Source organism: Myripristis murdjan, chromosome 1 (assembly GCF_902150065.1).
Source record: "Myripristis murdjan chromosome 1, fMyrMur1.1, whole genome shotgun sequence".
Classification (NCBI taxonomy): Eukaryota; Metazoa; Chordata; class Actinopteri; order Holocentriformes; family Holocentridae; genus Myripristis; species Myripristis murdjan.
In genome coordinates, this window is record NC_043980.1 from 30,935,527 (window position 1) to 30,962,766 (window position 27,240).

The 27,240-nt window shown below is 42.8% G+C and overlaps 1 protein-coding gene across 1 annotated transcript; it reads left to right on the plus strand.

The window, feature by feature from the left end:
• The first annotated feature begins 166 nt into the window (after positions 1–166).
• Positions 167–19,741, plus strand: nomo (nodal modulator). The gene is made up of 31 exons (XM_030050838.1): positions 167–496; positions 1,023–1,112; positions 1,199–1,244; positions 1,424–1,524; positions 1,664–1,770; positions 1,901–1,973; positions 2,508–2,660; positions 3,376–3,513; positions 4,156–4,245; positions 4,369–4,474; positions 4,639–4,789; positions 5,567–5,744; positions 6,334–6,475; positions 6,643–6,774; positions 8,065–8,201; positions 8,340–8,427; positions 8,628–8,691; positions 8,803–8,898; positions 9,430–9,651; positions 10,536–10,618; positions 11,049–11,208; positions 12,564–12,690; positions 13,729–13,842; positions 14,025–14,152; positions 14,655–14,796; positions 15,053–15,136; positions 15,466–15,576; positions 16,923–17,024; positions 17,328–17,447; positions 17,696–17,788; positions 18,161–19,741. The coding sequence occupies exons 1-31, from the start codon at positions 341–343 to the stop codon at positions 18,290–18,292; spliced, it is 3,666 nt and encodes a 1,221-aa protein (XP_029906698.1). The 5' UTR covers positions 167–340; the 3' UTR covers positions 18,293–19,741.
• Positions 19,742–27,240: the final 7,499 nt, after the last annotated feature.

Here is a 27,240-nt window from a genome sequence, read left to right on the forward strand (position 1 = left end):
GTAGTGCCACCTCCCAGCCAATGGAGGTCAGTGTGACTGATAAGTCGGTGAGATAGCACCACGCTACTTTTTTCCCCTAGAATAGTGAAGTCATTATTTAAATTTTAAGCGACACCTGTGTCTAATTAGTTATGGTCGGGGTTAGGATTAGGTTTAGGTTGGGGCTTGGCATAAATAGGTTATGGTGAAGATAATGGACAGGCTGTGGCGAGTGAATGTAAGATAATAAGGTTGTGCCTTCGCCATCCTAGGAAAAACTACCTCGTCGCACCACACGGGGCTCAGCTGGTACGGAAGTGGAGGCGGCGTGCACTTGCTCGCTCGGAAATCGGCTGTCAAAATGTTTAGAATTACAATCCGGGCAGACATGGGAGCCGTCTGGGTTTTGCTCTGTATCATCTACTGCCAGTTTATGGCGGTATCTTCAGATGACATCGTGGTGGCATGCGGGGGATTTGTGAAGTCGGACGTTGAAATCAATTACTCCCTGATTGAGGTGAGAGGGCAACCGTCCCGGCTTGCTAGCCGGCCGCTAACGGGCTAGCTAGTGGGTCGTGGTAGGCGGAGATTGGTGGTCTAAGTGGCTGACAGTTTGAACTAGCCGAAGCTAACGTTAGCCCGGCTAGCTAATCTGATAAAGATGCTGTTTGAGCCAACGAAGCCCTCTGCGGCTGGCTCCGTGTCTACCACTTACATTCACTGTATCAGTCTGACTTTATCTGTAGCTGTAACCAATGATTTAACCTGTGTGGATGTTTTCAGTGTGTCAGTCAGAGCTAACGGGGAGAATGGTAACTGCTAGCCACTAGTCCTAATCTCCCATTCATTCACAAGCTTGGTGGGATTAGCTGTTTGGCTAATTAGTCGAATTGGTTAAAACTCAGCCAGACTGTCCTGTTTCTTAACGACAGCTGATGAAGGTGTAGCACACATTTGGCAACTATTCATGCGACATAAAATTGGTTTAAGAACTATAATTGCTGTTTGCTTAATGTCCACCCTCTTTGCTCTTTTATGCACAGATTAAACTGTACACCAAACAAGGTTCCCTCAAATACCAGACAGACTGTGCTCCAATAAATGGCTACTTTATGATCCCTCTATATGACAAGGTATGTGAATTGGGTAATCGGAGTAACTTTACACTTAAAATTGCTATTGATTGACAGTGATGCTAATCTGTAGACTCTTTTCACAGGGAGACTTTGTCTTGAAGATTGAGCCTCCGCTTGGCTGGAGCTTTGGTAAGAGCATCTGCTCCCATACAACTAGCAGTTATGGCGCCTGCAGCGTGAAAAGTCTCACAAGTTCAGATCCTATCTGTGTTCTTGAATGCAGCGAGTTTCATGGGCTACATACTTGGCGTGTCTGTCCATTGCTGTTTGAATTCCTCCTCTACCACTGTACTTGTTTCTCTCCCCAGAGCCTACCAGTGTCGACCTCCATGTGGACGGGGTCAATGACATCTGTACGAAGGAAGAAGACATCAATTTTGTCTTCACTGGCTTTTCCGTCTCAGGAACAGTGAGGATGTTTATTTTTTGTGTTCATTTTACATAAACCTCTTGATGTACTCTCCTCATTAATACCAGGCTCAGGGATGATATTGCACATGCACATTCTGTACATGCTTTGCTTTCCTAAAGTATTTTGTGATTTCCAGGTTCTGAGTAAGGGCCATCTCCTCGGCCCAGCAGGCGTGGAAGTTAAACTCAGCCGAGCAGGAACCGAGGAGAAGCTCCAGACTGTTGTCACTCAGCCTGGAGGAAAGTAAGTGGCTTATAACTTTCTATTTAGTAGCGTGACAAAAAAAAAAGACGTTCCAATAGTAAACACTGTCGTTAGAACTGTTTTGCTGCAATTTCAAGGCTCTTCTCTCTTTTTATCTTCCTTCACACAGGTATACCTTCTTCAAAGTGCTCCCTGGAAATTATGACATCACAGCCTCCCATCCCTCCTGGACACTGGAACAGGTTGGTGCCAGTGCTTCATGTTTTAATGGGCCATGGTGTTTTTAGGGTGGACGAAGGCGGATTTCAGGAGCAAGTTATTAGGCCAGATCTGGAGGTTGTGGTCAGTTTCTCGTCTACTTTGACTCCTCTAATGTGCAACTCTGTCATGACGATGGGCTAAAAAACAGGGCTCATTTCCAGTTCAACAGGTTTATAAATAAGGCCATCAAGCTGCAGTCAGATTAGACTTGATTTTGCATGACATTCTCTCCCAAACACAGACAGTAGGATGTGGATGGCATGTATCAGGCTATACCTGACTTGTATAACCACGCTGGCACAGTTTCACACCCAGCTAGTATCACTGGCAGTAGTCTGGCGAACACACACTCAGTAGTTGTCAAGAGCCAGTCTTGTCAATCTGTACCACTAGAATATGGGAAGCTACAGTTTCCTTTTCAGAGTGGCAGCTTTGGAGCTGATGATGTCAAGTGTGATGAGGCCTGTGGTCTGTCCCTCACTGTAACTCATCAGTCCTCTGCCGCCTGTCCACAGAGCGCTACATCAGTGCATGTTTCCAATGCCAACGCCCCGGCTGCCGACCATCTGGTAGTGGGAGGCTACGATGTCTCTGGGGAAGTCCGCAGTGATGGGGAGCCCATGAAAGAGGTCACCTTCCTGCTGTATTCTGCCACAGTCAAGAAGGAGGTAAACAGACACTGGGCCTGTCTCAATTCTAAGGAAGCTTCGTAAAACTTTTGTTCAAAAGGTTGAATGAATTTTGATTTGATTACATTCCTTGGGCCTGTCCTGTGATTTAGCTTTCATTTTAACAGGGCTCTCACTGGACATAGAATTTATGGAACGTGTTTTTTTTTTTTGTTTTTTTTTTTTTTTTTTTAAAACAAAAAACAAAAAAAACAAATGTGACCTAACAAGTAAGTTGAGAGCAGAGTAGTTGGTTGCAAAAAAAAAAATAAAAAAATATGGAACGTCATGGAATTTAGTGAAATGTATTCCAAGAAGGGAAAGTCACTGAAGTTGATAAATATTTCACCGGAAGCCAGGGACTGTCAGAATTTTATTTTGTAGATGGGTAATTTTACAGGATAATTTTAAAACGTAATTTACAACTTAGATTGTGGTCTTCAGGTGTTTCTACATTGTGTTGTCCCCGACTGTAATGGGCCCTTAACAAATTTTGTGAGTTGAAAAATAACACCAAGAACCAGTTAGGAATCAGCTGTTGGAACCCTGTTTCAAGCAGATAAAATTTATGATGAAAGTTGTGCTTTACACTTTCCACCTGGCTTGGCATCCACAGATGTTAAACCTGTAAAACTGAATCTAATCACAAAAACAAGTTACATTGCTCCATGTGTGTGTTTCATGTGTTTGTGTGTGTGTGTGCTGTGATCTCCAGGCCGTCAGTGGCTGTAACACCTCCCCAGTGGACGGGGCAGATTCGGGGGATAACTCGCTGGTGTACCTGTGCAGCGCCCTCTCCAGGGAGGACGGAACCTTCTCCTTTCCCTCACTGGCCAGCGGCGAGTACACCGTGGTAAGCTTTCTGAACAAGTCATCTGTCAGTTCAAACAACAAGGAGAGCCCTGCTTCTCTCAGCTGCACATTAAATACATGGTGTCTGCAGGTCCTTTGTGTCTCAATATGTTTTTAACACTGTAGTCTAAATTTATAGTCCTTAAAGGTCCTCAAGGCCTGAAAAGTGATTAGTTTTCAACATTTCTAATGTCAGACATACCTACTGCTGAGCTAATGACTGCCTCACTTATCGTGTCTGCTGGGAAAATGTCTGTTGTAACCAGCTAACTTTCTACTTAACTGTGATATCTACCTGTGTAGAGAAATATAAGAAAGTTCTTGTACTTATTTGTCCCAAGCTCTGTGGAAAAAAAAAGCCATGATTAATGACATTACCACCTCTATATCTAACCTGCGGGAGACTATTATAATAACAGGTCATATAATTATGTAATTAATAACCAGCCATATTCCTACATAGAAGTTGTGTCTGGACTGGACCAAATATATAATACTTAATTTTCTACTTGTCTGCGATGCTTATTAGAAATTGAATTAGAAAAAGGTGCTTTTACTTTCTACAATCTCTCTCTGTGATATTTAATATTCAGCTGTGGCAGTTTTCGTTGCTCTAACTCTGCTCTGTGAAATCCCACTTCAGGTGCCTTTCTACCGGGGAGAGCGAATAACTTTTGATGTGGCTCCCTCTAGAATGAATTTCAAGGTGGAACACAACAGTTTGAAGCTGGAGGTAAAGCGGCAGCCATGTTTTTCACATTTCATTTTTAGCATTTGTCATTGTCGAGGTTGTTTAATGTTGTGCACTGTGTCGCACCCTGACATGATGGTGTTGTTTTTGTTTCCCCTTCTGCAGCCTATCTTCCGTGTCATGGGCTTCTCTGTGACAGGCCGAGTCCTCAACAGTGTGGGCGGGGAGGGCGTGCCCGACGCCACAGTGTCCCTTAACAACCAGATCAAAGGTAACCGCGCCGGCAAGCTCCATCCTCTCATCCCGTAATGGAGCCTTCTAGATGTCTCATCTTGACATTTGAAATGAAAGATATTTAGAAAGCGACTCAGGTTTAATCTCATCTGTTATCTGTGTTTTCACCCGCCGGCTTGCTTCGCCGCTTTCTCCTCACAGTCCTCACCAAGGAGGACGGTTCGTTCCGGTTGGAGAACATGACAGCTGGAACCTACACCATCCGCACCCACAAGGAGCTCATGTTTTTTGAGCCAATCACAGTGAAGATAGCCCCCAACACACCCCAGCTCCCTGACATCATCACAGCAGGGTAGGTCTGCTGCCCATTTGCTGCTTGGATGGCATAAAATCTAGCATCTGCTTTGCCTTTTTTTATTAACTTGAACTGAACTGTTTTTTGTGTTTGTTTACGTGCCAACATAGCAGCCACACTGAAATATAACACTTTTTGGGAGACAAATTTACATTGTTATTCAAATCTGTTTATCTATAGGAACTTGATGAGCCATCACCCTAATATATAGGAATGAGTTACATATTGAAAATATATCAATATGTGATATGAGGCTGGATATTGTTTAGGATTTTGGGAATTGTAGTATCAGGACATGATGTAAGTCTTGTCTTTTCCTGGGTTTTGAATGCACCATTACATTAAGGGGATGCAATTTTCTGAATTTAGTAGACTGTAGACTATTTGCCTCTACCTGCTCAGTCATCATATCCACATTAGTAATGATTGTTTATCTAAAACATCTCATTTGTAAATATCTTATAAAAGCACCAACAGTCATACCTATAATATCGTCACAAAATTAATTAATCAGGTATACCCAATTTCCCCTCAGGAATCAATAAAGTATGTCTGATTCTGATTCTGTCCAAGACATTTTGACCATATCATCTAGTCCTACTAATACATAGTGTACTTACAACAACATAACGCACCATCGTAGACTTGAATATTGTAATTTTTATTCTAAACAAGCTACTCTGAATTTCTGTGCTACAGCTTTGATGCCTTCATCTTTGTTATAACCAAGTTGCCAAGTAGCACGATAAAGTGTTGATGTCGCTCCCCCACCAGGTTCAGTGTGTGTGGCCAGATCTCTATCAGCCGCCTGCCTGAGGGCATGAAGCAGCAGGGCCGCTATAAGGTCACCCTGACACACCAGGGCCAGGACAAGAGCTCCAGCCGGACCACCGACTCCGACCCCCAGGGGGCCTTCTGCTTTCAGGCCAAACCCGGAGACTACAGTGTCCAGGTAAGGCTCCAGCAACATCTAGGTCTTACAGCAGCTATGATACGTCTGCATGTCTCGGTGAACATGAACTGTTCAGTCGTTCAGTTCTGAAAAGACCACCCTTTCCCCTCAACTGTTTCCAAAACTAAACAAAATCATGGTGATCCAGATATTTAACTTGATTAGAATTAACCTCAAATTTTCAGGGTTGGACTTTCCAGAATTAAAGTGGAAGTGGCAAAACACTTTAGATAAATAATCTAAAATCATTATAGGTTTTGATTCATTTTGACTGATGTAGATTATAATTGTTTGTAATTGTACAGCACTACCCATTCTAAAGTGTAACATGATTTAAACACATGGCTCAGAGCTTTATGTGTACAAAGTCATGTGTTAGAATGTGCTAGCTGTAAATGGCCGTGATAAAAATACAATATAATTGAGATCAAGTCGTGCCTTGTTTCTGAATATGATTTTTTTGCAGACCACCAATTTGTATTTTTTATGGATAGTCGGCAGGCCTCTTTGTGGGGCATGCAGCCTGAAGGTTGAGGAACTGCTACTGCCATATGCTTTTCTAATTTGAGATTGCCTTGCATGTGCTCAGGTGTCTCTCCCGGAGGCGGAGGTGAAGGCGGGCCTGGCCCTGCAGCCTCAGGCCCTGGAGGTGTCTCTGGTGGACAGACCCCTCTCTGACCTGCTCTTCACCCAGTTCATGGCCTCTGTCTCTGGCAAAGTCTACTGCCTCGGTAAGGGTTTCTCCTCACAGCCTAGATCTCTAATATAATGCCGATTGTCTTTTAGATGAAATCAGGTTTAATTAAACACGAGGATGACAAAGATGGTCCATAAACCACCAATCACATCAACTTTGTTCCTGTTTAACCTGACCTTGTGGCCTGTGGTTGACCTCCAGCGTCCTGCGATGACCTGTCAGTGACCCTGCAGCCGGTGAGCCGGCAGGGGGAGAGGAGGACGGTGGCTCTGTCTGGCAGCAGCGACATCCTCAGTTTCTCCTTTGATAACGTTCTGCCTGGGAAATACAAAGGTTAGCAAGGCTACCATCAGCACTTTCCTGTCTTTACAGTGTTCATAATACCACTAATAGAAGTAGTCAGCGAGGCTCTATTAGAGCCATTACAGATCAGTAATGGTGGATGTGAGCAGCGGTTTTGCCAATTACACTCACAGGAACTGTCTAAACATTTGCGTGGGGCATAAGGGTGAGCATTGCTGCTTTGACCGAGGGAGGTTCAGGCAGCCATTAAATAAGTGCTAATTGAATCCATCATTTTATGCTGCATACTTCCATAATCCATTAAAAAGTCACACGAAACCTATTCAGTAATGGTTGTTGAGAAACCCATTGGTAATTACAGCCTTTCTGATCCTTGAACCCTCTATTTGAAAGCCTAAATCTTAATTGATCTCCTTTGAGTTGACTTTTTTCCTCTTTTGTTGTCTTTGACTTTAAAGTCACGGTCTCAGGGATGACACACCCAGGTCGACCTGATAGTTCTGGGCCTTTTCACCAAATTTATCAAACATTCACATCACCTTCTTGCCTTTTGAATAGTCCAATGACTATGTACATCATTTTAAAGTATTTAAGTGGGGTCAGGATACAGGTTGTCTGAGGCTAAATTGTAATATTTTCATAAAATTTTTAAGCAAATCAATGTTGTAAGCTGGTGATTATATTAAAAAGAAAAATGGTGCAAAATGGTATCACCAGCTTCTTTCCTCTCCTCAAAATCCGTGTTGGAAAAAAAAAAAAAAAACTTTTTCATCGTCTTCTGTTGGATGTAGTGATACCAGAGTCAAAGCAATTGCACCTCTACTTTTGCCATGACCCGCTTCATAAGGACACCTGCGCCATGTCAATATCAGAAATTTGCTTGAAAAGGCTCTTTATTTCTGTGTTTGATCCAACAAACATCCATGTTATGTATCAAAAATATTCACGGTTTTCTGCCGAATCAATTGACGCCAGGGTTCAAGCCGTCTGACCTCTACCTTTTACGGTATGACCCTCGGAAACCGGCAATGTCGTTTTCAAAGCAGGCTTTGTTAGCAGCTTTGCCCACACACACACCTTGCTTCACCACATTTTATTTCTGTATTGGCCCCCACACTTTTAAACAAACATAACATGCATGTTTGTTTAAAAGTGTGGGGGCGGATACAGAAATACATGTAATGCATGCCAGGGTTTAAGAAATTGCACCTCTACTTTTATCATGACACGTTTGTAAAAGTCTAAAACAGTGTATTAGCTGTTGATGAAGTCCCCTTTGTAAAATCACTCTTTGCTCCCTCCAATCTCTCCACCCATCAGCGAGCATCTCCCATGAAGAGTGGTGCTGGAAGCATAAGTCTGTGGAAGTGGAGGTTGTGGACTCGGACGTCTTGGGGGTGGAGTTCAGACAGATCGGCTACATCCTGCGCTGCTCCCTCTCTCACGCCATCACGCTGGTCAGTAACTAACAGCAGCGACATCATGCTCGTGTGTGTGTGTGTGTATGGCAGCAGATGGTGTTAACTGCATGTCGGTCGGCAATTATAAAACATGCATTAGTGCACATTTCTAACTGAATGTGTGTTTCCGGACAGGAGTTCTTCCAAGATGGCAGCAAACCTGAGAACGTCGGCGTGTACAACCTCTCCAAGGGAGTCAACCGCTTCTGCCTCTCCAAGCCTGGTGAGGTCCACTCTCCTGAACTCTCATTAGCTAAACATAGCACGAATTACCCTATTACAAAAAAGAGTAATACCCATATAACAGAGTTTCCCCTTGTGCATAGTTGGAGTGCGGTGTTTGGAGCCAAAAGGTCTGTGTCAGACTTAATCTAAATATAAAAGTGGAGCAGAGTAATTAATCAACTAAAAATGGCTTTGCAGGTGTTTACAAAGTCACCCCTCGCTCCTGCCACCAGTTTGAGCAGGACTTCTACACCTATGATACGTAAGTATGAACTAATTAGATGCTGTATATCTATTAATGTCTTTCCCTTAAAAGAATGTTCCCCTCTGTGTGCGTTCAGCGATGTGACGGTTGTTAACTTGAATCCACCAGGTCGGCCCCCAGTATCCTGACCCTGACCGCAGTCAGACATCACATGACCGGGCTCATCACCACAGACAAGATCCTCGATGTCACCGTCACCATCAAGTAATAAGGACTCACCGTGACTAGACTCGCATTCAACGAGCCTTTAAAGGATCAGTTCACTCATGAAAATGTGCCATTATCTACTCACCCCTGTGCCAGCTGAAGCACAGGTGAAGCGTCTTTGCTCATAAAACATGCTGGGATGCAGCTAGCGCAGCTCAACAGCAGCAAGTGGAGGACTGCTGCGACAAAATTACTCCCTACAGCTTGTGCATCATGATCCAAATGTTGTGAAGCCAAATGATCTCATCCTGACTGGAAAAGACCTTTAAAAACCCTTTCACCTTTTTTTTTTTTAAAAAAAAAAAGCAGTTCCTATTGACTTAAGTTGTTTTTTTGGAGAAGGCACTTGCTACTTCTGTTTGCTGCATGGTGAAAGACACCATTTGTGTTTAATCTGGTGCAGGGGTGACTTACTAATGACAAATATTTTCATTTGTGGGTAAATTGTTCCTTTAAGACTCAGTGTGTTAATATTAGTGACTGTGCATCAACTTTGAGTGTCCGACTCCCGTTTTCCGCATCTGTCAGATCATCCATCGAGAGCGAGCCGGCGCTAGTACTGGGCCCTTTGCGAAGCCAGGAGGAGCAGAGGCAGGAGCAACAGCTGCAGGAGATTCAGCTGCGGCGCCAGGAAAGGGAGCGCCGTGCCGCAGAGGAGGAAGGAGGCGCCAGGGATGATAGCCCCCCTGTCCAGGAGAAGGCTGACGAACTGACAGGCCCTTTCCACTATGAGTTTTCCTACTGGGCCAGGTTGGTTAGCAAATTGCACACACAGGATCTTCCTCAGTTTTTTGGTAAACCCTCAGTTTACAGTGACACACACTTACAAAAAAATTAACTGTGAATATGCACAGTTTCATCTGCTGTTTTTGGGTGGAAGTACAGTTATCCCTCGCGATAACACGGTTCACCTTGTGCGGCCTCACAGTTTCGTGGATTTTTTTAGTGCAATTTTGCATGCTTTTTTTTTTTTTTTCTTTTTTTTTTTTTTTTTTTTTTACAGTGCATTGTGTTCTGTGTCCTGATTGGCTGAGGGACTGTAGACCGTTGTCAATCAATCTCCTCCGTGCCGTGTCTCCTGTACAGTACAGAACGCGTTCATTCTATAATACTGGACTTATTTTTCTACGAAGGTTTGAACTTTGAGAGTTTAAACAAGAGAGAAAAGTGAGAAAATGTTAATGTCTGTCTGAGAAAAGTGTATAAAGAGTGTAGTGAGGGGTTTTACAGCCTTAAAACATCTATAATAATTGTTTAAAAAATAAAGCTGACTACTTCGCGAATTTCGCCTATTGCGGGTTATTTTTAGAACGTAACTCCCGCGATAAATGAGGGACCACTGTATCTGAAATTTTAAATCTACAGTATTCTCATCCCTTTCTGGACATCATAATTTGGTTTGATTTTGGGGTGGGAGTTGTTGAAAATGTGATAGCAGGCTAAAACATTTGCACTGCACTTTTCACTTGGTTTGCTCTTTGCTACATAATAAACATCAAAGGATCCACACACTTTGGAGCATGGATCCAGCGCAAACTTTTGTCTGTCGGTGCTGAGTCTCCAACAAACTGCAGAGTTTACAGTGACGTCACAGCCACAGGTCTGAGAGACTTGCTGTATTTGTAACTGTGCAGGGCTGGAGAGAAGATCACAGTGACACCGTCGTCCAAGGAGCTGCTGTTCTACCCCCCTGAAGTCGAGGCCACCATCACTGGAGGCAAGTCCTCTCACATACTGTGCAATCTCCTTTTTTGACTTAAGTGTAGACTATTATTGTCCAGGTATTTGAACCCAAATTTTCAACTTTGAAAACAACCCAGGTATCATGATCTCCATCATGAGATGAATACAGAGGGACAGAAAAAAGGAACTTATAAAATCATGTAAATAATTTGAAAAAAAAAAAAAAGAAACATGAACTTTCTAGTTTGCATTTAAACTAAAGAAATGACAGTAGTAAATCTATAATAGTACATGAGACTTGAAATATAATACAAATTAGATGCTGTGGTACTGGTACGCCATGCAGTGCTATAGCAGCCAAATGATTCAAATCCTTTCACAGGGCACTTTGTGCTTGTGTGTATTTGTACAATGAGTGTGTGTTATTGCTGTGTGTGTAACAAGCTCCTCCTGCCCGTTGTCAGAGTCCTGTCCAGGCCGGCTGGTGGACATCACTGGGCGTGCCGGTCTCTTCCTGGAGGGCAAGGTGTCGCCAGAGCTCCAAGGTGTGGAGATCTCCATCACTGAGAGAGGAGCTGCTGCACCGCTCATCACTGTGGCCACCAATGAGATGGGAGCATACAGGTATCACAGGCCTGCACCCTCTGGACCAGAGACGACATTTTTCTCCAGCTGGCTCCAGGGAGACAATTCACAAAATAATTTCTCCACACACACTTTGCATTATATATCTGCATTGCCCTGTTGACCCTACAAGTTTAATACAGCCTCTTCAAAAATATCTAATACTAGATTATATGGTACACTTGAACAGTCTTTAGATAGCACATTTTGTAAAATTCAGTCAACATTTAGAAAGCACAATTTGCCCAATATAATGCAGCGCAGTGAGCTTTACATTAAAGACAACAATAAAGGACGTAAGGGCGAGCATTAGTTTAACAAAACCTGAGAGGCACAGTGAAACAGAAAGGGAACATAAAAGAAATCCAGAGACAGAACCTGAGCTGGCATTAAAAGATGTGAAGGGCTTCAGGTGAGCTGAGATCTCGACGGAAGCTGTTCCCAAGCCGGGGGTCACAGGGCCTAAAGGCAGCCTCCCCCGAAGATTTAGATTCTGATTAGGAGTTGGAAGATCTATCAGGAACATATCAGTGTGAGCAGGCTGTTAATATACTCCAACATCCGATCACCACACAGTAGGTGAATAGTAACACATTATCTTCACTCTGAAGTGATTTAAAAATATATTTCACTTTTTTAAAAAAAAAATCCATTTCAACCGTATTCCTGACTATTAAGGATAAAGCAGTAGTTTTGTTAAAAAGGCTAAAGGCAAACACTGAGTCCCAGCAGCCCAAGTGGGTGTTAAAGGTCTGAAGGTTTTAAGTGCATGTTTCACAGAAGACGAACGTTCCAAAAACTTAGAATTAAAATGACCAGCAACTTGGACAAACAGCAGCAAAACCGATATGAATACATCTGTTTTGTCAAACCCTTGGTCAAGTGCAATCCAAGTCTTGACTCTCCATTCGCATATTCAGTGTGTCCTCGCTTTGACAAAGCTCCCTTACTTCCCCAAGGGAAAGAGCGAAGGCAAAAAACGAATGGCCAGTGAAATATGGAGCTCTCAGAGGCAATATTCAATCACAAAGAGACTTTCACAAATTACTGGGACGATTAACAAGTTGTGCTTTCTTGTTCAAATTCAGATGGACAACTTGAGAATCCATGAGAGGAGGGTGGGTGGGTCTTAAAGCTTTTTTTTTTTTTTTTTTTCCCCCACAAGAATAGTGGATGTTCCTACAGGCTAAAATGACTAAATAAACCACTTCTAGAAAATTATTCATTCAGGAGTTTTTTGGGGTGAAGTGTTCCTTTTAATAATTGTTGCCTATACAGGAAACACAGTATTGAGTATGGATATACTCCAGACACTTGCTGTAATAAAGAAATGCTTGCCTGTCTGTTCCCTGTAGCGTGGGTCCACTCCACAGTGACCGGCAGTACGACATCAGTGCCAGCAAGGAGGGCTTCGTCCTGAGCCCTGTGGAGGGATCCCAGGGAGACTTCAAGGCTTTCGCCCTGGCTGGTGTCACCTTCAAGGTAGATCATACACTTTACTTTTCACATTTGCATTTAGCTGACGCCCCCTGTCCACATTAATTTCCAAAAATAGTTCTTCTCTCACACTTACTACACTGGCTAATGAGTGGTTGAGAGCTAATATGAATAGCCCAGTGCTAAATACATGGTGGTTGTTATTGTGTGTTTTTGCGAAACATTATCATTAAACAGCGACAGAGATTTGAGTCTGTTTTCCACTCTGCTGCGAGCCGTCAGTGAGTCATCTTTGTGTTGCCTTTGTTAAAAAGGTCTGCAATTACCTACGTCTGCCATGACACCCTGACACAAATTAGCAGTGTTTAATCTCCTTTTCAGACCGTGCGATGAATTGCTTTGAAAGCTTCTTCTTTTGTAACCTTGTCTTGTTAATCCGAGTGTGCAGTGTTTTCCCAGCCATTGGCCCACACCCCCAATGGGACCCCCCACCCCCTCCCACACACACACACACACACACCCCTGAATACAAACAACATATTTTATTTATGTTATTACCTAATGTATGTGCACTTGTTTAATTTGCAGCTCATTGTGAGAGTCTAGTGCATTTTGCTTACAGTATCACTCCTCTCCTCTGTTCACTGTGTTCCACCGGGGCGGGGTTCAGCCCCTCCTCACACACAAAGCTGAACAGTGCAGAGGCGGGTGAAGTGAAGATAACCTTACTTGAGTTGTTTACAGCTTGTTACATTATTGTAAGTGCAATAAAAGCATCCCAACAAGAGCAAGGTATCAATGTAATCCGTCTAAACCCAAAGCTGTCAGGCCAAACGTCTGAAAATTGAGGCCAAAATATCTGCGTCCTGCATCAAACCTGAATCTGGTGACAGTGGCGATGTGTGTATTCAGCTCCCCAATCAAACTCATTGATGAAGCATGCCTCTACAACGTTATGCCAGTAGTTCAGTGTGTGATGTTCGATCTTTCCTGAGTGTGTTCAGTTGTGTTGTGTGTCTCCAGCGTTAGGAGCCGTCATGGGATCAATCTCACCCTCTCATGCTGTTCTCCTCTGTCCGATAGATAAAGACGGAAGATGGCCAGCCTCTGTCAGGTGTCCTCTTGTCCTTGAGTGGCGGTCAGTTCCGCTCCAACCTGTTGACCCAGGACACTGGCCTCCTTACCTTCAACAACCTGGTAAGAAACCAGCAGCCCTTTCTCTGATGGTTTTGTCTCTCCAAGCCCTGAGCCTGGAGTGGAAAAAGAGCTTATTGTAGGAATGCTTCAAGTCCTGTTAAGCTCTAGCTAGTGTGTATTTTTTTTTCTGTGCCCTGTTTGACAAACCCAGTCTTTGTCTTTCAATCTCTTTCTCTGCTCAGAGTCCTGGTCAGTACTACTTCAAACCCATGATGAAGGAGTTCCGCTTTGAGCCAGCGTCTCAGATGATCACAGTGGAAGAGGGCCAGAACCTCAGTATTGATATTACTGGCATTAAGACAGCATACAGGTATGGAATGTCAAGCAGAATAGTACAAATTCAAAGGACTGGGCAATATATTGAGCTGTTGATATGAAACAGATATTGTAATACAGCATAAGTGTTGTCTGTTTCTGCTTTTAAAGACTGCATTACAGTAAAGCTATGCAATATCTGAATAGAGAGAACCTCCATTCTACATCTGTTTTTCTCTATCTACATTGCCATCACATCCACATTACTCATTGATTGTTAATCAAAAATCTCTTGTGTGTAAATATCTTCTGAAAACACCAGCATCCTCACAATATCAATATTGAGGTATTCAGGCAAAGATATAATATTCGATTTTTTTCTACAAGGTTAGAAATTCCCCTCTCAACATGCACCACACAACATATCCCTTTGCCATGCAGTGCATACTGTCCTGTTAATATTGGCATTCTTGTTAGACAAGAGTTGGCTCAGGATTCAAAAACGTTCATGGCGCACACATCTTACCAATTTCATGGTCTTTTGTTTTTGTCCTCAGCTGCTACGGAGCGGTGCAGTCCTTGAGCGGCGATGCAGAGCGGGACGTGGCAGTGGAGGCGGTGGGACAGGGAGATTGCAGCCTCTACAGCGAGGACACCGTCACCGATGAGGAGGGCCGCTTCAGACTCCGGGGTCTGCTGGTGAGGAGGACACTATGAGCCGGTACAATCAGACTGTAGAGTTTTGAAACCCAGTGAACTGTGTCATGCTGGTCCGATCAGCCAGCCAACACCGTTAAGAGAGAGGAAAAAGAGGGAGTGGGGGCAGCATTTTATGTGTCAATAAAGCACTTTGTATAATTGTACACAGCAAGCATAGTAGAGCTTTCAAAAGCTGCATTTCCCCCCTTTTAGTCTTTATACTTAACACAAAAACTGACTCTAATTTCCCCCACAGCCGGGCTGCAAGTACCTGATTCAGCTGCGAGCCGAAGGTAACGACCACATAGAGAGAGCCCTGCCGCAGCACAGGGCAATAGAGGTGAGCAGCTAACACAACTTATTATGACTTAGCACGAGCCTTGTCATGTGGGCCCGACGATACATGGAACAAAAGCACTGATAATTCAGTCGCAGGCTTAAACCTCTCTCTGTTGGCCTTGGGTGTTCATAATTGTCTGTTGTCTGAAAAAGTAGGCCCCTAATCTTTTTTTGCAAGGCTCAAAGTCACTTAATGCCACTTTAATTCTATGTTATTATCACACCATGTGACTTGTTCATAGCTTTTATCCACAAGTCACATTGGAATTTGATTAACTGTAGGAATCCAAGGCTCGGCCTGCGCACTAAGCTCTGTGTTCTGCTGCTCAGGTTGGCAGCAGTGACATCGAGGGGATCAACATCATCGCCTTCAGACAGATCAATCAGTTCGACTTGAGCGGGAACGTCATCACCTCACCTGAACACCTACCAACACTATCGGTAGGACCAGTTGTAGCAATCATTCATCTCAGCCTTTGGGGTTTTTTAAGGTGAATGTGCACTGACAGTGCTCCCGATGCAAATGGTGACCTCAGAAGTTTTGGACTCCTCAAGGATGCAGAATAGTTATAGACAGATCTGATGTTAGTTAGGTTTTTGTCACACTGGTCGCCGTCTCAAGATTTGTGGTAATATTAACTACATTCTGTTCATTCTTCACCCACCATTCACAAGTTTGAAGACTTCATTCCATACTGCTGTATGTTTAAATTTGCCCCTCTGCTGAAAAAAAGAGATTCATTGTAAAGAACGACAAAACTGGAGACAGTGAAGATCACTTTCTCCCATAATAACTTTTTTGTTTTGGAAGCGGGCACAGGTTGGACAGGGTTGTTTTACGAGCAGACTGTGTTTCCCACACATAGGCTATAATTGGGTGGTGCGTGCAATTATGTTTCAGCCTATTTTAATGATTGTTTGCATTATAGTTATCCTTCCAATAAAGGAATACTATTAATTTATTTGTTCCAAGAAAACATCGTGCCTTGTTTCTAGCTTGGCTGTGATGTGTGGAACACGTTCATTTTGGTCCAGTGCCAACTGAAGTCTCTTAAGTGCTAAAGAGCGGTATCAGTAAAAGCATGTGTTTTTGAGTGTAAGTAAGCAGTGCTTTGTTCATCATTGCAGAAATACTTGCTCACATAACTACAGCACGCAGGTTGCAATCACGGAAATAGTTCTGCAGCAGGATAAACAGTGTTTGGGTGAATAACTTCCACTTTCAACCTTTAGAAATGCAGTTTGACTCAGTTTTGAAAGCTTATTCTTTGCAAAGCATACAGTGCAGGGAAATGGCAGTATGTTAAATAGAGCAATTGTTCAGTGTTACAGAGGTTGTTTTTTTTTTTTTTTTTTAAGATGCCATATTATTTCAGATCATAGCAGTTCTAATATTAATCTAGCAGATGCAGACCTGCTCCAATTTCAGACCTGTGGGAAACACTGGAACAGATGTCAATCAGACATTCCATTTCTCAACGCTTAATCCAGATGTGTAAAATTCACATAAGGTTGGCATGAGCTCCTCCTTGCCACTACGTCGGCAAATTATCGCAAACTTCCCCACAGTCCTCCACTCTCCCTCAAATTAACAGGGAGCTTCTCTTCGCCTGCAAACGTCCGCACCAGTGGAGATTCAGCGTTCAGCATGTCCCATTTTATTGTTCTTTAAATTTCTGAATATTGAATTTCTGCACCTCCCTTGTGCTGTTGCCATGCAGAACCAGAGTGGTGCAGAGTGGGTGTTGCAGAGGTTTTACTACATTGTCCCCTCCTTCTCTCTCCAGGTGAAGCTGTATAAGAGCGACAATCTGGACAATCCCATCAACAGCGTTTCTCTGGGACAGTCCCTCTTCTTCCACTTCCCCCCTCTGGACAGAGATGGAGAGGTATTGGCCTCATGGGATGTCTGAGTGATTATTAGCGAACTACTTAAAAATAACCTTGAAGTACTTTTTCTAGTTATCCTCACACATTTGTATGAAAAAGAGGCAGTAGTCAAACTGCAGGGTAAATTTTACAGTCTACATTATATTTGTATGATATGATTAGAAGTCTCTTTCATGTTGCCATGCTCATGAAATTTGCTCTAAAATCATAGTTAGGGGGTAGGTTTGCCGCTGATACGGGGCCTTGGGCTGAATCCGGCTCTTGTCAACTCTCTCTCCCTCGCTGTTCCCTTCCCTCTGCAGAGCTATGTGCTGATGCTCTACTCCACGCTGTCCCGATCCCAGTATGACTTCACTCTGCCCCAGGTCTCCTTCACCTCCACTGGCTACCACAAGCACGTCACGCTCACCTTCAACCCCAACGTAAGAGGCACAAACGCGCCTATACCAAGCTCTAAGCTGTAGAATCTCACCATGCCCACTTTTTAATATTTCATCCAATCTTGTGCATAAGAAAATATTGTATCGTTTGATTATCACTGATAGGATCAACTAGAAGATTCTTGACTTGGTGTATAAATTCGGAAAACTGTGTCCAAACTGTACTGATAAGACTGATTCTCTTGAGTTCTCTTCAATTATGTGTGTGTGTGTTTTCTGTTTTCCCCCAGCGCAAAGTGCCTGACCAGGATGTTGCCCAGGGCTCTTACATAGCGCTGCCCCTCACACTGCTGCTCCTGTTAGCAGCATACAACCATGAGAAGGTACAAATCAGCACCACCAGCGCCCACACTATCTGCCATCCTGATCAAATAGCTTTTTCTTGCTCAACTAAACCTCTCTCAAATCTTGTTAGTTGGCGTCTGCCCCACCGGAGCGTGTCCTCGCCATTGCCAAGACTGAAATCTAGTGTTACGTTAACGGAAAGTTCTGGCAGAAGCAAGTCCAAACTCTAAACGTTCAGACTTTGTAATCACCCTGGTTTTTTTTAGCATGGCTAGTTGAAATGTTCAGATCATATAATCGAAAAAAAAAGCATTTGTTTGGCACCTCGCAGACATAATCTTTCATCCAGGGCATCTCAATTTGAAGTGTAAAATGAGGTGGAGGCTGAGCCGTCTTGTGTGTCCTCCCAGGTGATTCCTCTGCTCCTGCAGCTGGTGAACCGTATCCAGGGCGTGAGGAGCATGGCTCAGGCCAGCGGGGACGCCGCCACTCTGGATGAAGCCAAACGCCAGGCCAAGAGACAGAAGGCCAGGCGCACATGAGAACACAGCCACAGGTCACAAGGGTAATGATGGGTGCTGGTGAACTGCAAAGTTTGCCAAGGTGTGATTTTTGAACATGGACCCAGGTGGAGCCCAACATGAACCACTCGACATGCATTACTTTACCACCACCACCACTTCAGCCAATCGGATTCTGATACTAATGGCCAATATTTTACAGGACACGTTGCTCCATCTGTCTTGTAGAACCTTTTTTTCCTCCTCTAAAGCACTCGTCGTCTACAAGAATTGTCAAGTTTGTGCTCGTAGAACATGAGACATTTTTATACATTTGTAACTTATCTGGGTTAGTTGAAATGTTTTGAAAGAACTTTGATGCTTTCATTTCTGCCCAAACTGTTCAGGGCCTTTGTGCACAATAGACAACAAACACGCATCTCGCCTATTAGCATTGGGGTCATTTCACCATCAGTTTGGTTAATCCAGGCAGGGAATACTCCTCAGAATTTAAAAAAAACTGATTTTTGTTATAAATATAAAATTACTAAAAAGAAATGGCCATTCTTCCATAAGTAAGTGAATTGTAGTTTCAATTTTTATCATGAATTGACTGAATATCAAAATTAATCAACCCCAAACCGAACTGACCCCTGTAATGCCATCAGAAAGAGGACATACTGCACTGTAACGTTTAATTAGGACAGCCAAAGAGGTCAACAAGTCAGTAAATGCACCACCTTGCGGTCAATCATGCCGTGTTGGTAAAAGGTAGATCACCCATGCGTTACTATAATGCAGTCCGTTTCTGATGGTCTTTACAGCGTGATGCAAATTTGACTTTATGTCAGTTTGTCTGTTTGCTCAGGAAGGTGGTGTTTGGGGTGGGGGGCGGGGGGGTATAATGGCATAGCATAATGGAAATTTGGGTTTGAATTCTGTGTGAGGAGAAGTGCAGATTTCTGGTAGGGAGCTGTATGGGATAACTTTGATAGCTGATTAATTTATTAACATTTGTCCAATCTGATGTGAATGATAAATGCGTTCGTGTGCTAGCGAATTTGTTTTATAAGTGTGGTTGTTCTTGTTTTTTTTTTTGTTTTTTTTTTTAAATGATGTTCAGGCAGATTTAAATGTATGGTAGGTTATCCACACTAAATTTAAGATGACTCCTATCCACAGAGACACTCTGTCATACCATGAAAAGATCTTCTAAAGGGTATGTCACAACGTTGGATTAAAGTTAGAAGAATAAAGCAGAATGGTAATTTCATAAGCTCATTGTGTTACCGCTGAGCAGTGGTAATGCGCTGTGAAAAGTGTTGACCCCATTTATTTTTCTACATTTAATTCATCTGCTCTCAGTTGTGACTGACTGTCATTGAAAGATGAAAAGGCCACTGCCTATTTACTGAGTTGAAAGATACTCCAATTAGTCTACGGTTGGGGGGATTTGATTGGTTTGGTCGGGGGTGGGATGAAGGGGAATTGGGTGGGGGTGGGTGGTGGGGGGGTTGTGAGGAGTGGGGGTTGTGACTGTCATTGGTCAGAATCTGTTAACTTTTGAGATGATGAATAAAAAAACTGACTGGATGAAAATAAACGCTGCTGTTTTGTGGTTTTGCCTGTAGGGGGCAATATGGCAACAGACATGCAAAGAAAAGCATGGATGTCGTCAGTGAGCTCTGTCCAGTTTTTCATGAAGATGGCAAGAATTTTGCATTACCTCATTCTTTAAGAGTTTAAGTGCAAAATCCTTTACATCATGCCGGTGCTATCAGATGTGGACAAGCCCCATAAAATCACTGAGTGGTGTCAAAATTACTTCACAATGTAGTGACATGCTTGTATAAAATCACACATTACACATTATAGGGCGTAGGACAAATTCATGCTTACTGGAGTAACAGCTATTCTAAGTAATTAACTATTGATATCATATTGACTACAAGTGGGCTATTGATTGAGGAAAATTAGTGTAATTGCCTTTTAAAACATCTGTGTTAAGATCACTTAACCTATGGTGTCTTCTAAGGGAGAGCGCCAAGAATTCACTGCCTTTTTAGGTCTTCTTCATCTGGAACCAAGTCTTTTTTTTTTTTTTTTTTTTTTTACCCCTCTCACTTTCATCATTCAAGTCTTATCACAGCCACCAGTTTGAGACTTAAAAAAGTGCACTGGTGGTCCTTTTCTGCCCATCCTTATCTCTCTCCCCAGCACCGCTACCTTCTACCTTCTGCCTCGTCTTCCCACTCAGACAAATCTGAGACAAAGTTATCCTCTGTGGGTAATGTGGATCCTGCACTCGAAGGGGCACCTCCTCTCTCCGTCCGCTCCTGTGAAAAACGGCGGTTGTTGTCTGATCACTCTTTACATAGCACGCGGCCTTTTTGACAGTAACTGTGACACTGCACTGTGCTGATCTGCTGGCATTTTGTCTCGCCGACATGCAGCCAATTAGTGTGAGCCACTCAGCTCAGTGTCTGTCTGGAGCAACATGGGGAGCGAGAGCGTCAACAAACACTCTGGGGGTCAGTGGTGAGATCAGGTAACCTTGCGTTTATAACGCATAGCAACCACTTGTAGTCATGAGTCACGCTGCTCCATTAGAGCTTTGTCAGCCTAATTACATTTCTGGAGAAACAATGTGGGACACGAGAACGCTTTTACTGTCACAGTCATTTTGTATGGAAGGCCGATGGGGCAAAAGCCATCCAAAATACATGTCAACGGTGGTTTATTACCACTTAACACAGTATTTAGAGATGATCACATGGTATGAAAGCAGGATGGATTATGACGTAAGGCTGAAGTCATATCTTGCTCATTAATATAACAGCGTTTTAACACAAAATATGCATAGATGCTCATGCATTGTATGATCAACTCTTTGGTAATGAAATGCAAATGCATGGACCATGACTGACTGAAGTGCTTGAAGATGCGATAACACTGGTCTGAATCCAGCCTGTCAATTGTATAAATATTCTGCTGACATGGTGTTAGTGGCTCTTATGCAGACAGGGGACACAGTTACTCAGTCTACATATTTCCACCATATTGGTGAGCTTACTAAGTAGTATGAAGACAGCACCCTTTTTATTAACGAAAGTAAGACTAAGGAGCTGGTTATTATGAGTCACCAAAATGCCTGCCATTATTTTCCACTTGTTCTGATTAATGAGCAGCCTGTTGAAGCAGTAGGAGTTTAAATATTTAGCAAACCTTTTTTGATGACACTTTTAAGTTTCACAGCCATCACTGAATACATTTAAAAAAAAAAAAAAAAAAAAAGCAAGGCAACACATGTTATTAATCAGGCAATTGGATTCATATGATATAAGCAAGAATGTTTTGTTGAAAGTGTTTTAACTTTTAATGTGTGTACATGGTACAGTTCTGGTCACTATTTTTGGCACCTTTTCATTTTTTGTGTAACCTGGCTGTACAATATATTCAGAAATCAATGGGAATATACCAAATTTTTATCAGCAGATTTTTTTTTTTTTTTTTTTTTTTTTTTAAATTGGATGTCCAAAGTAATTTAACAAAAAACATTATTTTTCAGCTTACATGTTGTAATTTAAAAGAGGAAACAGAAAAAAATGACATGGACAGTCATAAAGGCAGCCCTCCTTAATATTTGGCTGAACACCCTTTTACAGCGATGACAGCCTTCAGACGTTTCTTGTAGCCATCTATAAGCTTCTTGCACTTCTCAGCTGCTATTTTGTTCACGCTCTTGAAGGTTTGCAGGCACATTTCAGCTCAGACCAAAGATTTTCAATGGGATTGATAATTCATTATTGGCCAGTTTAAAACACTCCATTTTTTTCTTTTTCAACAATTCCTGTGTGCTTTTGGATGTGTACTTTGGGTCTTTGTCTTGCTGGAGATGATCTTCGACTCAAACCTGGTCTTCATACACTGGTTAGCACATTTTGCTCTAAAATCTCTCGGTAATCCTCTGATTTCATGATTCCTGTGGTGCGATCAAGGCCTCCGGTACCAGATGCAGCAACACAGCCCCACAACAGAAACAACGAAAGATCAGTCGTTCCTTTTTTGTCTTCTCTTCAGCAATGGGGTCTTCTTTGGCCTTTGTCCATAAAGCCCTGCACTGATTAGTGTGTGGCATATGGTACATGTTGAAACCATTACCCCGGATTGTTCAAGGTCGGCCTTCAGGTCTTTGGAGGTTTTACGTGGTGTTTTTTCAAAGGACTTCTCATCGATTTTCCTCTTTCCCCAACATCCAGGGAGGTTCTTGACAGTTCCATGCTTATCAGCCTTCTTAATAACGTTGCGCTCGGTTGAAACAGGCATACTAAGGTCTTTGGATATGGCCTTATACCCTTCAGAGTTCTTGTGTTTGCTTATAGCACTGAAGTCATCATTCATTGGCTAATTCATGTCATGTGGGCACTGACAGTTCATCACAGGTGATTCTAATTTCTCATTTATCACAGGTGACTCCAAATGTTTTTTCCCTATACTGATTTAAAAGGTGCCAACACCAGTGTCATAGCAATCTTACAGTTTTTCTATTTTTTTCCTCCTGTTGTTGTTTGTGTGGTTTTATCATTTACTTCTCTGTATCAAACATGAGTTGTCTATATACCAAAGCTATTTCACTAGATTTTTTTTTTTTTTTTTTTTTTCAGGAGATATTTTACATTATGTACGTAAATTTCATGGGTGCCAATAATGGTGACCAGGACTGTATGGGCACCTGGGATGTACAGACAAAAATAGATTATCCAAAATTATAAACATGGTTAGTAATATTATTGGAAAAGAACAGAGACAACTAGGATGTAGATATAATGCAGGTGAAACAAAAGAGCCACTTATGCAACCAAGAACATTTACAAAAAGTCTTTCATACCAAATGCAATAACTCTGCTAAACTCGTAAACACCATTCACACTGGAACCACGGCGGTTGTTGTGGTCTGTACTGTGCATGCTGTGTTTGTATTATGGTATGTATTGTGATTTACTTGAAGCCGTGAAGCCGAAGGCAAATTTCCACATCTGTGGACAATAAAGATTTTCTTATTTTACAGACAGAGTGAGTTGGATTTGTCAATTGTGGTTTGTAGACACAATATTCAAAGTTGGTCCCTCCTCCATGACTAACTGCTGGTAACTAGTTTTCATAAGGAGTCTCAACAATTTGGCCTATCAGCTCCTACCTGACCAACAGAAAACAGGCCAGCACTGCATCATTCTTCATCCTCATCCTCCTCTTCACTGCTTACCAGCGGGTGAAAGCCAAACCCAGATTCACTCGTTGACCGTTTGGCATTTCTCACTATATTTCCTTGTATCCATGGTGTGCACCTCTGATTTTCGTAGCTTCCTATTGGATGTTGTGCTATTGATCTGGCACCACACACAGTTATTAGCTGGGAGCCACACACTGCCCAAATGCTGATGCCCGGAAGAGTCCCAGGCTCAGCAAAACAAGAAAATCCAGGTAGAGGGCAGGGTCTCTGCAGATACACACACCAACACACACTTCTAGTTGGTATAGGGATTATTTTTGTATGAGTCTATACATTGTTCTTTAGGAAGATCCCACCTGTTATGCCTTTTAAAAGTATTTATACCATGTTAAAAGTTAATAAGTGAATGTGCTGCTTGTTGTTTGTTTTTTGCACCACTGGCCCTCCACAATCTCATACCAGATGCTAACATGCAGGTATGTCTTTATGCCAAAGACTAATTTCAACTTGCAAATTGAGGATTAGTTCAGCTTTTATTAAATCCCTTCAGGTCTGCTCAGTCAGAGAAGGTATAACATAAGACCTCTGCTGAGGCTTCACTCTGATTTCCACAGCTACAGTATACACAGACAGTCTTCAGGACACAGCCTTTATCAAACATGGATCAGTGGTGTAAAGTTTAGCTCTTGTCGAGGTTCTTGAATGCAAAGTGCTCGAAACCTCCTGCCCTGGTTCTGCTGCATCTGCGTCACTGTGTCGCCTAACATCACCCCCACCCCCCCTCCCGTTGTGTCACCCCACACTCCAATCACCAGCTGCCCAGCCTGAGTCACCCCAACCAGTCATAATGGATTGGCCGGGACACAAGTCATGCAAGTGCAGGGGAGGGAGGGAGGGAGGGGGACGAGAGGGGCGCAGCACACCGTCTGTGGCACATTAATACCAGACGTTTGATGAGACGGCCAGTGAGAAGGAGAGGAATTAAATATTCATAGGGGATGATGACAAGATGGCCGATGGTGGGGCTGATGTGTAACGCTATCTACTGTACTCGCTGCTTTTTGTGGTAGCTGGAATCTATGTGTGTGTCTGTAGAGATAAGTCTCAGACAGTGTCTAAGTGCCAGGCTGTATCAGTGCAATAGGTGTGTCGTGTCACCCTTTTATGAAACCCAATGCCCACCCATGGCAGCTGTGGTAATATTGAATTCAGTGTTTAGCTGAAATGGCTGCACTACTGCTCCTGAGAGCGAGTGTGTGAGTGTGTATAGTTTGCTATTAGAAAGCACGTTAACAGTCCAATATTATTCCATTTTCATTTTTTGTCAAGTGTACTATGACTCAGCACAAGAGTGCAAGTGTGAATCTTAACATAGCAAAACACGGATTCAACTGGAATCATGATTCACCAGTCCGTGATTTTGTTTTGACCACGATTTATTTTGTTAACAATTCAATTTGTGTTTGGAACCACAATTTGAGTCAACAATATGATTCAGTGCTTTCAGCCAAAATTGCATGTCTATAAAAACGAAGTGCTTATTCTAACATCATGTAAGATTAAACTTTTTCTTCTATATAAATAAAAAAATTAACAGTTGCTTAATTATTATTTTTTTTAAAGAATGAAAAAGAAGTTGTAGTCCATAGTAGTCTGATTATCACATTAAATCTTTTAAATATGATTGATTGATTGACTGATAATTTCATTTAAGTGTGATGCTTTTGTCATGTCATGCATCTTTTAAATCACAGACATTGCAAATCCTCTTCTCTTCAGGAATAAATGTCTTGAAGGATTTCATTGAAAGCATATATTGAGCAAGCCTGAAGACCAAGTGATTGACTCTATTTAATTCAGCAGATTGATGCAGTTGAATTGGCAGAATTTATAATCAGTGCACTGATGCAATGAATGAATCAATAAGAATGACCCCTGGTTTGGGATTTAATGTGGCATGATTTAAAAGGTATTTATAGAATGAATATGAAGACGAAAGCCCTAAACAAACAGCAATGTCACAATACTGGACCTGCCGAATGGAGTTTTTTTTTTTTTTTTTTTTTTTTCAAATTTTTCCTGATTGGTAAGATTTTGGCATCTGTTTACTGTTTAGTGGCGTAGGCCAATCAAAACGCCATGCTTCTGTGATGAATTGACTGAATTAAGTTGAATTATTTCAATTATGAGAACACATTTTCTGCTCTCACCGGGTAACGCGAGCCACCTGCAAACACACACAAACTATCTTCCGACCCTCTCCACCCATCCCCAGATCTCCCCATTACCTCTCCTTGAACATGTGTGCAACCCTGACCGCCGCCACCAGCTCTTTTCAAGATACCAAGTATTCCCCTCTCCTTCCCCCCTGCCCCGGGCCATTTAGTTGAACTCTTCCCTGCTTTGCCCTTTCCCAGTCCTCTTCAGGCCTCACTGTGCAGCAGCTGCTCATGCTTCAGCGCCTAGAGCCCATCCTGCTGGATCAGATGAGAGCTTAAGCCCAGCTTGCCGCTCAACAAGGTCTCTGTGGCTGCCGCCCTGTTGGCTTTAAGAGATTTTCATTGGCGGGCTCGGTGATAAAAAGCACAGACATGATGGTAATAAAAAGCCTGTCATGCATTGGGAAGGAAGGACTGCATCCGTGGCTGTGTTGAGCTCCCTCTGTCTCTCTCACAACCCCCCTCTCTATCTGTATATCCATCTTTCCACCTCTGTCTGTTTGTCCCTCTATCCATCTCTCTCTGTGTCTCCTATCTCCCCTCCTCTCTCATCTTTCTCCTGGTTCCGATACACTGGTGCTGTAGTCTATACTGTCATCTGTATGGTCAACGGTGCCTGACAAAAGGGGAGGAGGAGGGATGCAGAGGGAGGGTGTACAGAGAGAGAGAGAGAGAGAAAACGAGAATGAGAGACGTCTGCTGTGTGTATGTGGAGGTAGAAGTTGATCAGACTGGAGTTGCAGAAGTCCTTGAGCAAAGTCAGTGAGTGGAGGAGGACAGTAGAGGTGGGCCTTGCTGCTGAGACCCTGGAGGAAGCCTCGGCCACAGAGGCGTCTACACCCTGAGACCTCTGCTCAGCAGAGTACATTGAGTACTCAGCGAGTGGATGAGTTTGGAATGTTAAATATTAAACATCAGCTCGCAGTACCAAAATTCAGCCTGTCTACTGCATAACTTAGTGCACAACTAATCTTTCAGGCCAGGAATAGGCCAAATTGAATTAGCAAACACAAGTGAGCTGGTGCTGATGTGGACCAAATGTGCTGCAAATTGAGCAGTTTCATGTGAAATACATTCCTTGATGTATGAAAGAAATGATCCATTATATTCCATTGTGCATCTTGCACAGATTCATAAAATGTACCGCAGAATTTCTGCTGTGCCTCATTTATCTGTGTTCTACACATCCAGTGAGTTCGAAAACCCTATTCTAATGAGGTTTTCATAAGTTATCTTCAAGGCGCAGCTACTCCAGACATTAAACAAACAAACAAGATGTCGTTTCTGGACTGAAGGCCAGTTATTCACGCACCCTTCAGTACTGGCTGATCAAAACAAGCTCCAGTACCCACAGCTGTAGCATCAGGCTGTGAAATAAGTCATATTTCATCATGATGGAAGATAGTCAAATGAGGAGGGAAACCGGCATTTAAGTGTCATCTTCTCCTCATCGCACCCTTCACACTTTGCTGAGCAGTGTTGGGAGCGTAATGATGATAGTGCCAGATAGGACACACATGTTTTGATTAGACGGGTATACC